This window comes from Pagrus pagrus, assembly GCF_965226575.1.
Source record: "Pagrus pagrus genome assembly, chromosome: 22".
In the NCBI taxonomy this organism is placed as follows: Eukaryota; Metazoa; Chordata; class Actinopteri; order Spariformes; family Sparidae; genus Pagrus; species Pagrus pagrus.
This window is the reverse complement of record NC_140204.1, coordinates 16,171,459-16,186,255: the sequence shown is the minus strand read 5'-3', so window position 1 is coordinate 16,186,255 and position 14,797 is coordinate 16,171,459. Positions and strand designations below refer to the sequence as shown.

At 41.3% G+C, this 14,797-nt stretch overlaps 1 protein-coding gene across 1 annotated transcript; it reads left to right on the top strand.

Moving 5' to 3' along the window:
* The first annotated feature begins 7,421 nt into the window (after positions 1-7,421).
* On the top strand, positions 7,422-13,082 carry LOC311252083 (G-protein coupled receptor 26-like). Its single transcript, XM_084344915.1, has 3 exons — positions 7,422-8,737; positions 8,827-8,940; positions 10,425-13,082. The coding sequence occupies exons 1-3, from the start codon at positions 8,067-8,069 to the stop codon at positions 10,660-10,662; spliced, it is 1,023 nt and encodes a 340-aa protein (XP_084201041.1). The 5' UTR covers positions 7,422-8,066; the 3' UTR covers positions 10,663-13,082.
* The last annotated feature ends 1,715 nt before the right edge of the window (positions 13,083-14,797 follow it).

The window sequence follows — 14,797 nt, the reverse complement described above, 5'->3', positions numbered from 1 at the left end:
GAGATTAAGCACAGCTGATCAGCGTGTGTGATAGTGGGAAGTTTGGTTATAAATACAGTGGGAGTCAACGGGCCTCTATAGACTTTAATGCACACTTACTCATAAATTCTGCATGTCATGAAAATCAGCTTATGTACATTTGATCAATGTGCGATACTAAGTTTGTGCTGTAAACAGTTACAGACCTGTAAAATATGATGGAAGTGAATGGAGCACCATAAACTGTAATGTATTTTACTCATAACCTATACTTATCATCATAAGGAACAAATGTGCACCTGATCAGTGTGCAATGGTGAGTAGTTGAGCCTCTCTATCAGAATCTTGCTGAAAGTGATTAAACCAAAGTGATTACCATTCAATGTATCATTAAAAAAAAATCATAACACACAATAAATATGCAGGATTTCATAAATGAACTTTTTTGGTAGCATACAAATTGAGATGTGAATAAAGCAGTAAAGTCATAAATTGTGCTAATGTACGCAAAAAATGATAATACAACATGATGATTAATCTTTAATTTGATGGGATCAACAGGTTTTATATTTCTATTTGTCTCCCTTTTGAAATGGTGCAACACTGAGCACACACACTGTAAAATGCCTGGCAGATGTCTGAGCTCAGTTTTGTTTCCGTGTGGTGCTTCAGGTATGTTGTCATACACTGAAAAGTGTGGAGGAGGCCCATCTGTCACACCACTACTAACCCTGTAAACAAAATCCTGAGCTGTCATTCACAACAGGCCCACGTCTTCTTATCCTTGCTGGCTCTTCCCAGCAGGAGGCTCTGGCGAGGGTATAATATAGCTGCTATAAAAACAAAATATAGGACAGGCAGTATGCAGGAAATGTCTGTTTTTAGGATAATGTTCTACATTGAGATGTTTAAGCTGGGAGCTGTGGTGCGGTTAAAAGATGGATTGGTGACTGTTTTTTTCAAAGTATCGCTGACCTTGAGATCAAATATTGATCTGTACATGATGGATCTGACCACAGCACACTTTAAGGGTTAATGACTTCTGAACCTGTTTATAACCCCGTTCGTATCTTCATCTTTAGTCTGACTCAGTATAAGCTGTCATATGGTCAACATGAACAGATAATTGGGTCTTGGGTTTTAGATTAAAGTAGCAATGCCATCAGAGACATCTCCAAAATGTGAACTCTGCATTAAAAACGAGTTAAGACTTAAAAGGTGATGCAGATTGCAATCTCTAAAGGTCCTGATTGCAAATACCTGATCGCCTCTTGTACATTTTGGTAAAAGTCAATAAATGCTAGATCCACAGTCTACAGCCTGAGTTTTAACTACAGTCAGTGTAAAAATAGAGATCTCATGTTCACAAACTTGCAGACTGGCTAAGCTATTTATATGCACACATGGAGACAACTGAGCAGAGAGACAAGGATGTTCTCAATTACGACCATAGCCGTGGTTTTGTATGATTCACTTCTTGTTTACAAAGCCTTTTTGGATACATTTTTAAATTTCTATCTAGCTTCAGGGCAGCTGGAGATTAAAGTTTTGGGGGGTTTTTTTGCACTGAAATTTGCATGAAGAAGTTAATATATAACATTTAGTTAGAATTTAGTTAGCTAAGTTATATTATCCAAACATAATAATGCAGTTGCATGCAGAAGCCTCTCTGGAAAATATCAGCTATTAGTGGTGCGTTCAGGTGCTAGTGGGAGACGACAGCAGTGAAGACTTAAAAGTATGAAGCTGGTGTTATTTTGTTTTGTTTTTTCTTACTGCCCACAAATCCCATAAAAAGACCAAAACCACCAATGTATTTGTATTTTTGCCAAGACTTTATGACTTTGCCGCCCCCTCTGTGGTACTGAAGATGTAACTCATAACATATCTCAGATATGGTTTAATTTTCTTTTTTCACAAAGTCCACATTTGAGCAGTGATTGTAAGTGATCTAATTTACATTTACATTTCTCAGATAAGTTCAATGTAAAGGGTCACATTTGAAGTTTTCCTATCATGTTAGAGAAATGCGTCTAAGTTGAATAACGCAATGTGTGTTTATTACAGAGGAAAGGATGACCTATTAGAAATGCAGTACTTTTGTAATAATAATAATTAAATCTTGAAAAACACATTATGTTTATGAATAAGTTCACCTTAACACACAATAGAAATAAAAACACACACACAGGTTTATGTATCAGCATAATTTAATTTCATATGACTAAATATGACTATTTAATTTATTCACATTGACTCAACATGATAGAAAACTTTGGATTTAATGTGACCCTTTATGGAATTTGTACATATAATTAAAATAGTTAAGTAACTATTTTAGCCATGTTATTTTTTTGAGTGTAATAGTCCAGTCACCAGAATAAAATGTTGGTATTTTCCATTTCTGCTAACCATGAATACATTCAAATTTGTTGATGTCATATGTGTCATATCAAAACTACTATATTTGTCATGTTTATGAATAATAGGGGCTTAATGTCATGTCGGGAGTTGGTATGGCTGGTGGTTGCGCAACAGCTGTGCAAGCCAGAGACCACTGTTCAAGACAGTGTGTCAACATTTGTAGGTGTGAAACCACTGGAATTTTTTGGGACATTTTCTAGCAACGTTTGTTACGACAGAAATAGGTCAACTAAAATATTGTCATTGTAAAATTGAAGATTTTACCATAAAAAGTTACGAAACAAATAAATATTTCAACATATTGATGGAAACTTTGTCGACAATTATTCCGGCGGTTTGGTTGAACCTAATAAAAACATAACATACAAATAAAAAGGAAGAAAAACTGAATAAGGGGACTAAATACTAAAATTGAATGGATTATCTAAATAACTTTAAAACAGGATATTAATCTTAAATCGTTTGGCACACGATAAAGAGTAGTAAGGATCTGTGCATTACTTCAAAGTCTCGATTCTACGAAGCTCTCTGAAGGCATCGTGTTACCCACTGCTGTATCTTGTGCTTTGACTCAGAGACATACCAACCGCCAAGTTACCTAATGCATGACCTGAGATCCACCCCTCCTCCTCCTCTTCCTTCCTGGCCTCGGGTGGTACTCGGTGCTCTTGGGACACTGAGAAGGAAGTGAATTTAAAAAGGTGCTGCACAGGTACAAGCTCAGAGTGACATCCCGGGTACCCGGAGGGGCCGGGGGAGTTTCATTTTGTTTCTGCTGCAGAGATCACACTTCATCTGAACGTCCAAGGCACCTCTCTCGCTGCCTGAAGGTGATGGTTTGTATGAAGGTCAGGTGCTGTTATGTAAGATCATTGGTTAGACTGGAAATTGAAAGCTCTCAGAGCGGGCTTTGTTACAAGGCTGAGGTCGCGAGGTGCCCACAAACATTCATTTGCTCACTGTGTGCTCTTTCACAGTTCTGCTCCCCTTGCAAAAACACGACACTTATTGTTGCTCTTGTGCACACTCATGATTCAGTTTAATCCAGCAATCTGAGTCATCCAATATTAGCTTGTTTTTTGCCACCTTCAATTAGATAAGGACTGCAACTGACAATTATTTTCATAAGCGATTCAATAGTTGATTGTTTTCACAAGTAATTAAGTGCATGTTTTGTCTGTTAATCCATTAAGAATATAACGAGAATAAATGTCTTGTTTTTTCCAACAAACTGTCCGAACCCAAAGATATTGTGTTTACAATCATATACAGTAAGGCAGGGTGAGTAGATAATGGATGAATTTTCATTTCACACGGACTGTTTACCTGCATTCAACCAAAGCCCACTCCAACGTGATTGGTCAAGACTACTAAAGGACACAGGAAGGCTTCCACAAACAAAACCTTGTCCCCTTGAAGACCAAAATAATTGCAGATGGACTAAGGCAGCGGTTCCCAGCCAGGGGATCGTACTCAAGGGATCCAAAGACAAAAAAATAAACAATACTTTGTTTGCAAAACCTACTGACATTCCCATCAGCCTCGGCTGTACAGCCCTGTTTCATGCGCTCTGCGGTTGTGAGCTCAGTTGGATGTACTGTGAAGTGTATGGGCTGTCGTCCTCCAAAGGTGTCGGTGTGTAGTATGTTGATAAAGAAATTCTGCGGAGGCAGGCTGGGTGAAGGATAGAGCAATCTTTATTGAAACAGATCTCAAGCCAGCGTCCGAACCAGAGTGTGCACTCCCTGGTATTCTCAAATCTTGGCAAAGGATGCCCAAAATGCTTTGCCCTCTGCTCTATCAGAAATCCTCTCTGCTCTAGGAAATCTACAAGTGTCCACCACAATCTGATCTTCTCTGCCTGTGTGGGCCTTTTTAGATCCCTTCTGCCTACAACTATCTACGTCTTCTAATTGGTCACTTTTGGTGGATTGAAGGTCCATCTATCCAATAGTAATTGAATCTATACGTTGCCTAACTCTGCTGATGTCACTTCTGGATTTTACGACCTAAAGATGTTCTGCATCTCTCTCTCTGTCTCTATATGGAAATGTATACGTTAAGCCAGATCCAAACAATTGGGATGAGAGCCGAACTCAGTTCAATACCTTTTTAGGCCTCATCTTATAGCTAACATGTAACACACACACATGCAGCTGCATTCCTTAAACCTCTCACAGATGAACACCCTATCACAGTCTCATTACTCATAATACAGAATGTGCTGTTGTTCAGATACCTCAACTGCCAAATTCAACAAGCGACATCGGAGACCGCCTTTGGTAGAGAAATGAACTTTCAATTCACAGGCAACGGCTCCCTTGGAAATTTCATGCAGTCAGCATGCCAACTGCAAGGCACACCTGTAGCAATAATCATGCTGTTTAATCAGCATCTTGATGGGCTACACCTGCCAAGTGGAGGGATTGTCTTGGCAAAGGAAAAGTGCTCACTAACATGGAGCGAAGACAGAAGTGTTGGGTTTATTTCCTAATTGCTGGATGTAGAGACAAGAACACAGTGTTGGTCAGTCAGCAGCTATCTCTTAGCGCTTGAGTGAATTTGCTTCTACGGATCCTCGAGGCATTCTGGAGGATACCTAACACCGCAGTGGCTGATTTACTCGACGCACATAAAAGCATCCTATCAAAGCAATCTCATTTGCCGTTTTAAAGCTGTGTTCGGCAGCGCACCGCTCTGATGCCTCGGTTAGGTAATACACCGGCGCTCAGAGTTATATCAGAGGTGACACCCCATCAGGCCTATAAATAGCTTTGCACTTTCCCCCCAGGAGCCCAGCTGTAGCTTTCTCCCAGGCATTTGATCACTTGTTTGTAGGCGACTGACATCACCCACTGCTGCTTTGTCTCTCTGACTCTCTGACTCCTGCACATGACAAAACACACACTGGCACACACACACACACCCTCAGCGCTGTAGTAGCTTCATTACTCCTAGAATACGGTGTTGCTTTCATCAGCTACCGATGCTTCACTCTACAGATAGTCCGCCTCAGGGTTTTCCTAAACTACATTTAATCATGACTCACCTAATCACTTCAAACACTCGGCTATTACTGAGTAAAGCAAATTCACATGCTTCTTGATAGTGTAAATAAATAAAACAGCGCACTTAATTGGAGGGGAAGGGGATTCAGGCACAAGCCTCATAACGGGGAGAGTATGAGGCAAATGAAAGCGAAAAAAAAAAAAGACATACAAAACCCCTGCAGGCTGTGTCTGACCCCAGTGAGTCACCGTCTACACGAGCTTCTCCAGAATTGGGCATGACTCAGTAACGAGCACAAACATTTCTGAAGTGCACTTCTGCTGCTGGTTACAGTACAAGGCTTCAATTTGGATTGGGGACCAATTTAATGAGTTGTAAGCCTCGAATTCGACTCAGTAGCGATGTTTTTTTTCCAATTCCTAGAGGTTTTTTTTCTTATTCCTTTCATTCCACGGCTCCTCAAGGAGATATATGGATTTAATTACATTTAAAAAGAAAAAAAGGGGGAAAAAAAGAAACACAAGGTGCTGATTTAGGGTTCAACATGTTCTTATCTTCTATATTAAGAACATTGATGGTTGCTACTACTTTTTTTATTACAAAGAGTTTATAAGTAGTGAGCAGCAGCTATCCATCATTCACTGGGTTGCCAGGTCGTGAACGATCCCTTTGGCTGGTGTTCTGGGACCACCCCATTTTAAAGCATTTATAAGTTGTATCTAATCGCTGCATCAATGGTTTATAAATCATTTACTGATTCTGCATGGATCCGTTAGAAGCCATTGAGAAGAAACAACTTTGGAGTTGAAAAATAAGAGAATTATTGGACCTCTTAGCTTCTTGGAAGCAACATATGCGTTCCAACATTTGTAAGCGTGAAATCACAGGATATTTTCAAAGAGACATCGGGACATTTTCCAGCCATTTTAGAGGCAACGAAACCAGATACTTTTGTCAGTTCTCGGCCATTTGTGCCGACAGAACCAGATAAGCCAAAACATGATATTTTTTCTAACCCTAAGTGGTGTTTGTGCCTAAACCTAACCATTCATAGTTGATTCGTTCTTAGTTGCACCATTTCTGGTAAACAGGAGGACAGAACCGCCTCTTTCTGGAGTTCTCTGTCCTGATTGGATAAATTGAGCAGGGATACCAGAAACATCCTTCACTCTTTTACTGCATTAGCTGGAGGAGGAGAGACATGAGTTTCCTGACCAAACACTCTCCAACAGTGATAATGTGGGAATCTGGAGCTATTTAACACTTATTTTAATAAGAAAATAATACAGCAGCTTTGATATTTATAGCTACTGGCATGAAAGCTCATTAGAAAGTGAGAATCTCTTAATTAATGTAAAATAGTATAACTGCTGACATGATGACTTATTAGAAAAGGCGATGAACCCATTAGCATTTATGAGCCTAACAACATTTATAATGCAGTTATTATTACCAACTGAAACTGAAAGGATATGAAAGAAAAGTGATAAATCACAACCACGCGACTCCAAACTTCTCAGTCACAGTCACAGTTTATAAACTCTTTCTAAAGGTGCCTTATTTAAAGAGCTGGTGTCATTACCTAACCTATAATAATGGGTTTCCTCTTTTTTTTTTTTTTTTTTTTTTTGCTTCATTGGAAAATTGCACATAAATGAAAAATACAGAAGTCTCTCTATGAACACAATCTTCTTTCTTTATGTGCGGTGCAGGGTTGGTGTGGTTTGGGTGTCCAGTCTATGGTTGTGTTGCTTGATCGCCCTAAAAAGTTGTCAGTGGGACTGGGACAAAATCATATCTGAGAGAATATTACAAAACAAACCCTCGTCCCCTTTTCTACATGGCTGTGCTTTTGTATATGTTTGCATACCAGACACACGTTGTGATAGCGCGCACAGTGAATCTACAGTAGCCACGGGGCTATAAATTATTCATTTCAGGAAAAGGATCTATTTGCCCCCGTGCCTCTCCGGCGCGCGTGTGCACCTGGTGCCATTTGGTCACGGCAGAAGCGTCTCCAATCACCCGGGAGCGCATCCCCGGATTTCTCCGCAACCTTTTGCCTGCAGATTGCACATTGATTCTGAACGAGGGGTGATCAATGCGAACTCGCGTGTGAATAACTTACGCGGGATGATTGATTTGGATTTGCGCGCGAGTTCGTGCAAAGGAACAAACAAAACAACGTAGAAATACTCCGTTATAGGAAGCAAAGCGCGACTTTGGAGGTTTTGCGACTAGGACAAGTTGTTCCCACGTCTCCTCCATGTGATATGTAAAAATGCTCATTCACCTCAGTAGGCATGCTGCTTTCCCTCCTGCCGGACCTGGATCTGACGTGCGCGCCTTTTGAATGCTGCTCAGAGACATGTCTGCTTCACTTCGCAAAGATTTTTTTTATTATTATATTTTTTTTAATCTTGCATTTGATAGATGTTAAAGGGGAATAATCGGTAAGTTCGAGGAGAGAGATGGTGGCGGAGGCTGCTCGCTTCAGCACGCTGGACAGCGCTGGTGGAAGTTGGGAGAGGACGGCGACGCGCGGACGCACGGGGATTTAAAGTGAAGTGGATTGCGGTGAAGCGACCATGGTTGATTTTAAATGCTTATTATCAGCGACAGGTAACCCGAGAGGCCACTTTCCGGAGTGAGACATGGACTTTGCTGAGATCATCTTCGCGTTGTTCATCGTCGTGGTCGCGGTCGTCTCGCTGTTGTCAAACTTGTTGGTGCTGCTATGCTTCGTCCACAGCACCGAGATCCGCCGACAGGTGCCCGGTGTTTTCACCATGAACCTGTCCTTCTGCAACATCCTCATCACCGTGCTCAACATGCCGGCCACTCTTGTGGGGATTATCAGGAAGCAGCAGCCTTTTGGGGATTGCGCGTGCCACACGGTGAGCTTTCTGGAGACTTTCCTCACCGCGAACACCATGCTGAGCATGGCAGCCCTCAGCATTGACCGGTGGATAGCGGTGGTGTTCCCGCTCAGCTACTCCACCAAAATGCGCTACAAGGACGCGCTGATCATGGTGTGCTACTCCTGGCTCCACTCCTTCACCTTCTCCCTGACGGCGCTCCTCTTCTCCTGGGTCAACTACAGCGACGTGTACGCGTCCTGCACCCTGCAGCTGAGCGACGAGACCGGCGACAGGATGAAGTTCACGATCTTCACCGTCGTCTTCCACGCCACCAGCTTCATGCTCTCCCTGCTCATCCTGTGCTTCACCTACCTGAAGGTGCTCAAAGTCGCCAGGTTTCACTGCAAGAGGATCGACATCATCACCATGCAGACTCTTTTCCTCCTGGTCGACATTCACCCAAGGTAGCTCACAAAAAACCCCCCTTTGGCTTTTGTCGCTCAGTCTTGTCACTGCTTTGAGCAGAATGTTAAAGGCTATTTGTTGTTTTCAGTGTGAAGCAAAGGTGTTTATCCGAGCAAAAGAGGAGAAAGCAGAGAGCCACAAAGAAGATCAGCATCTTCATCGGCTCATTCATCATCTGCTTCGCTCCTTATGTAATTACAAGGTAAGTCGGGCTGATAATAGCCCATAAATCACCGGATTTACAGCAAAACTCAAAAGATAAATGAGCCCAGTTGAGCAATTTGCTTTGTGAGTTTTGTGAATAACATTAAAACGTAGCCTGAATTTAAAGGGGGCACTGTATAGTTTTGGAGAAGGGATTCAATATCCGAATTTTAATATTTACAATACTAGTGAGGTAATAACACAAACTCAGGAATATTTATATTTCCCATAACAAGCTGTTCTCGAACACTGTTTGAAGCTGGAAAGGTGGCAGGGTCCGCCACATGTAAACAAAGTCAAACAGTTTGAAATTATGTTTGTTTATTTAATCATAAAAACAAGGAGGAGTCAATGAGGATCTTTCTCTTCTGATTAAAATTTCTTCCCCCAAAACTACATATTGCACCTTTAATGAGCAGTTAACCTCATTTCTGCATCCAGACACATCAGAGACGCAGACACGCATGTTACGCTCCACAGGATGAGCATCTGTCGCACCGCTGCAAACGATTCAACCCCTAAAGCGTCCTCAGCTAACACCACACACTGCATTTCACACCATCTCGATTATTATCAGTTATATAAACCATGTGACGGCTCTTAGTCACCTTGATCTCACTGTAAACAGGTGGCCTGCAGTGCTGCTTCCACAGAAACACACACAGCACAGTGCAGCACAATGGATACAGTACAGTACAGACTGATAGTCGCTCCCAGAGAGAGAGAGAAAAAAAGAGGAAGCGCTTCAGGGGCCCTGAAACCTTTCGTCAGCCAGCTGTGGTGCTGATGATCCATCAGTTTGACATTTGTGGTGCACATATGGGAGAGAGGAGGGGAAATGTGGAGTGACCTCCTGACCAGACACTGAAAGTAGCCTGAGTGACTGTGGATGCCAAGCCATCGAGTTACAATAACTCCTGCTCCTTAGAAAGAGCATTTCTACACATCATTTACTGACAGTGACGCTCCTCGTGGTAACTTTATGCTTCAGTGACATTTTTGGTTACATAACGTTGCCTTAATTAGCAGAACACGAGGTACTGTATGAGTGAACCTTTTGAATTGTTAAAAAGGCGAAGAGCTCCCCAGTGTTAACATTCCCAACAGATCTCTGCCTTGACACAGAAAAACACTCTTTCATCTGATTTGTCACCAGATATGTGTCGTTTTAAAACACCAAAGTAAATCCAGACAAAGAAACACAAAGCCATCAAAAATTGGCATTGTGATCTAATTTTAGTTTACAATCCTAGCCAATGACGTGAAGCCAAATAGCCCGATGACCCCTATATCCACATAAATAAATACAACTGCATATAAGAAATGATGGTGAACACACAATAGTGTCTCCTGTTTACTAGTTATTCCAACCAAGAGCCAGTAACTGAACAGTTATCTGTTTATCATCTATTATAAATGTAAGTGACTACATGAAGACCAAATGTGCTTTGTTTAGTCATGTTTCTGCTGCCGCCCCTTCAGGTTGGCCGAGCTTCTACCCTTTGTGGACATCAACCGCCACTGGGGAATCATCAGTAAGTGCCTGACATACAGCAAGGCTGCGTCCGACCCCTTCGCCTACTCCCTCCTACGTCAGCAGTACAAGAAAGTCCTGGTTACTGTCGTCAACAGGCTGCTCCGCCGCGACCTGTACCCCTCGTCTGGCCACAACAGCTCTTTAGACACAGAGAACGACTACTGCCTCCAGAGGATCAGCTAATGGCAAATGCGCGGACATGACAGATACACACTACAAGCCAAAAATAAAGGTTTCCTCTTGGAAGGAGGTGGGCGGAGGAGAAGAATGAGGAGAGACACAGAGAGGACAGGATATTGTTGGGAAGGGAAAAGAGAGCAGATAGAGGAGACTGATTGTGGGTGGGGGGGCGAAGAGAGAGCAAACACGAGGAAGATGGTGGGCGGAGAAGAATGAAAAGACAGCAGTGAGGGGGAGGATGAACGGGCGAGAGGGGAAGACTGATAGGGAGCGACGGGGACAATGTGGAAGACGTTGGTCTTAGACGGTAACCAAGGGATTTGTGAGTCATCTGAGATGAAAACACACACACAACCACACACAGGTCAGACAATTTCATCGAAAAAAGGGTTCAGATTCATCTCAAACTGAAGGTCCAGCTGCTGGAGACATGCCCCTTCCTCTCTCTGAGAGACACACGTATAAAGTGGCCTTTTGTACTGTACCAACCACTTTATAATGATTCTGACAAATCCACATGTAGTGACCTTTCCACTGCCACAAGACGGCAGGGACAGAGCAAGACACTGATGGTCGATAGGCGTCAGAGTGAGGATGTGAAAAGACGGAAAGACTATGTTGTTTCCAGATAATGTACCTGTGGAGAAACTGCTGCACATTATTGCCATGTTCTGTAATTGACCATGTTAGACTACTCTGAGGTGTCATGTCAGTCACTGAATATTGATGCACTTTGTCTAATTTTCTCAGAGCTACTATAGTTACCGGAGCCAAAGGCAAATAACATTTACACCATGATGTTAAATGATAGGAATGGTGATATTCTTTTTTTTGTTATTGTCAACAAGTGCCATGAAACGACCAAGTCACTCACCCAGCACCAGGCCCATCATCTTTTGTTTTTGTGTATCAGTAGAAATACAGACAGTAAATGTGTGGAGATGACAGAGGTGTATCAACTGTACACTAGATGTGAATCTTTAAAGGGTAACTCCACCAATGTGACACATTAATGTGTGTTTACAGGTATTGGAGAACTACTGCATACTGTATGTGAAAAAAGTAGTATAAAGCCTTTTGTGGCTCCAGAGGAAGCTGCATGTAATGTGATTAATTGCCTCCAGTGATGTCACTCAGTCGCTAAATTGCATTGTGGGTAATGTAGCGCCACATTTTAAAAAGCCTTCAATTGGTCTAGTATTGCACTCCAAAACAAATGAACAAAATTGCCACAGCAGAACCAGAGATATCCCGTTATAAAAACAGGTATTATTTCATAACCTGATGCCTACATTACCCACAATGCAACTTAGCCTCTGAGTGACATCCCTGAGGCAATTTATCAGATAACATTCATACTTCCCCTGGAGTCACAAAAGGCTAAACACTAATCTTTTCACATATGCAGAAGTACTCCCAGAGACTTTAATGTCTAACATTGGTGGGGGTACCCTTTAAGAAGATGGTTATATATATATACATATATATGCCTTTTGGGGACTATTTTCAGGCGTGGATGAATACACACTTGGTGCACTAGTGAGAATTAATGGCTGAGGTACAGGGTATGTTTGTTTGACAAAAAAACTACAGTGCCCTGGTTCTCGGTAAAGAAGAGACACGTCACCCTGTGAAAAAGTGTCTCATTGATGTGCTTTTCTTTGCTCTTTTGAATTACAATCCATGTAAGTAAGCAAATTAGTTTATTTGACTGCCAGGTGTTATGTGGTTTCCACACCACTTCGTCTGCAAAGCATCATAGTTTTGACACGAGTGTCATGTAATTAAATCCAACTCTCTGGTGAATTAAACCAGCGTACTGAGTCCAGGAGGCAGGGACGATGTGATTTGTGAGTTTATTTAAAGATTGAGCACAGCTGCAGCACAGACAACACTTGTTAGTGAGATCAATTCTTTATCAGTTTTGGTCTTTTCCATGGGATTTTTTGACATTCGGAAAAACACAGACTATAACTGGAGTTATCTTTTTAAGTGTGAGTTTGTAACTGAATGTACTAGAGATAGCCCACTTTGAACTGAAATGCATTTGTACAACTGTGCTTTGTTTTGCCAGTTGACTGGAGAAAATGTTTCTATGGATATTTACTGATGTTATTATCTATTTTGCACTGTACAGGAACGTCTTTTTGTCTACGTAAAAGGGGGAGCAAAGTGATGTAGCATAGGAATGCTTTCAAAGTGCTTTAAACACACCGTTTTGTGTTTGTGCCAGATTTGAATATGTGACCTTTTTCAGCCGTTCAATAGCTGTTTTGTTATTAAAAATCAGTTTCTTTGGATGTACTTTATGCACATGTATTTTTCATCCTGTGAGCCACTTGCTGTTCTTTGGCAGTGTGATTAGCTATTAGTGGAATCTGTGCAATAAAAGCTGTCAATTATAAAGCTATTAAAGATATTTATCTTTTCACAGTAACGTCATTGAATCTAGATAATGCCCTTCGATTTAATTTGTATGTTTGCAAATTGAATTCAAGCAGTACGATTGAAGGTCTTGGACACTAAATGGCAAATAGTAGGACTTTGATTCTTTTATTCCAATGATAGATGACGATTATAGAAAAAATTATAGGCAATATTCAATATCTGAATATAGGTAAACCTGAGAGGAAATAAAACTCTTTTGGTTGCTCATTCACCATCAGCTACACTGTTTCTGCATCACATTGTTCTACCTTTCTACCTTCAGCCTCCTTGTGGGCCTAATTATAACCTCTACGATGAGTGATAAAAATATGACCGTGGTGTCAGATGAGCAATCTCGGCTGCAGAAGCATTATTGCCAAGTGTAATTAAAGAGACAAGTCAAAGATCACTTTTGCAGATTAGTGATTCAGATTTATTCAGACTTGGTAATGACTCAGGGCTTAATTTGATGCATGGAAACAGACCAACAGTAATTATTTGCAGCATTAAGTGAGGGAATCTCCATTTTTCTGTGGCTTAATTCATGCAATTCATGCTAAAATCAGCTCAAGGTTGCACCGAAGCCCCGGACTTTGCTATAGTTACACATTTTCTAATTAACCCCAATAATCATAAAATGAAAACTGGTGATTAAAACTGCTCAAATGGAAAATATATGCAAAGCAAAACATGTGTCACTGCAACAACTGAGACGGATCAGTTAGTTTAACAGGTATCAACACACTTTGTAAACCACATTATCCATATGACTGTAACTCCGACTCTTCAAAAGTGGAATTTCAGTATAAACTCATGATTAAGACCAAGGAGCATTTAAAGTCTGCAGGTACTGTGCTGCGTTAACGGTGAACACCTCAACACCTTCAGACACCTTCTTTGAAAAAAAGTTATGAAACAGTGATTAATTGCCGGACATTTCAAATGTAATTATAACACAAGTATCGGAGAGTATGATTAAAAAATGTTTGCAAAACTGATGCATCAATTCAGAATGTAGCAATTTTGAGGCCAGATGTCTAGTAGTGCATCATCATCAGCTTTTGCAGGAAGAGTAAAGAAATAAGACAAGTGTCTAAGCCATGCTAACGGCTCTATGAGAGTGAACTGCTTTGAGCTAAGTGCAGATGTTAGCGTTAATGTTGTGAGCATGCTAACATTTGCTATCTAGCACAATGAGGCTGATGGGAAGATCAGGCCTTACAGTTACTTTTTCATAAACTAAAGTGCTGGATAAACTGACATTTTGGCGCAATGATGGCGCCTGTTGAAAAAGCTCTTGGTTCACCAACTAGCCACTTATAGTGTCTGCTGTTTGGTGCCGAGCATGTACTGGATGTAGGATTTTTAGATGTCAAACATTTTCCTTCTCTGGCAGAAAACTGTGGGTACGAGAGTGATTAGAGTGACGACAGTAAGGCTGCAGGACGCACAGCTGAACAATGAGCTGAAACTCACTGTACTGTAAGTCCTCATGAAGCCTGCGGTGGATCATCATAAAACATGTTCCTCAAAAGCACAACTTTCAACCTCATGGTGGTGCTAGAAGAAAAATTTGAGGGTTTCATCCTCTGGAGAACATGAATCTCTTAAATTTCACTATTGCACGCTGCTAGCGCTGCTTAAAAGCTGCATATTTCTTGTAAACTATATATATCAACTACGTTTAAACGTATTGCTCACGGCACCCAAA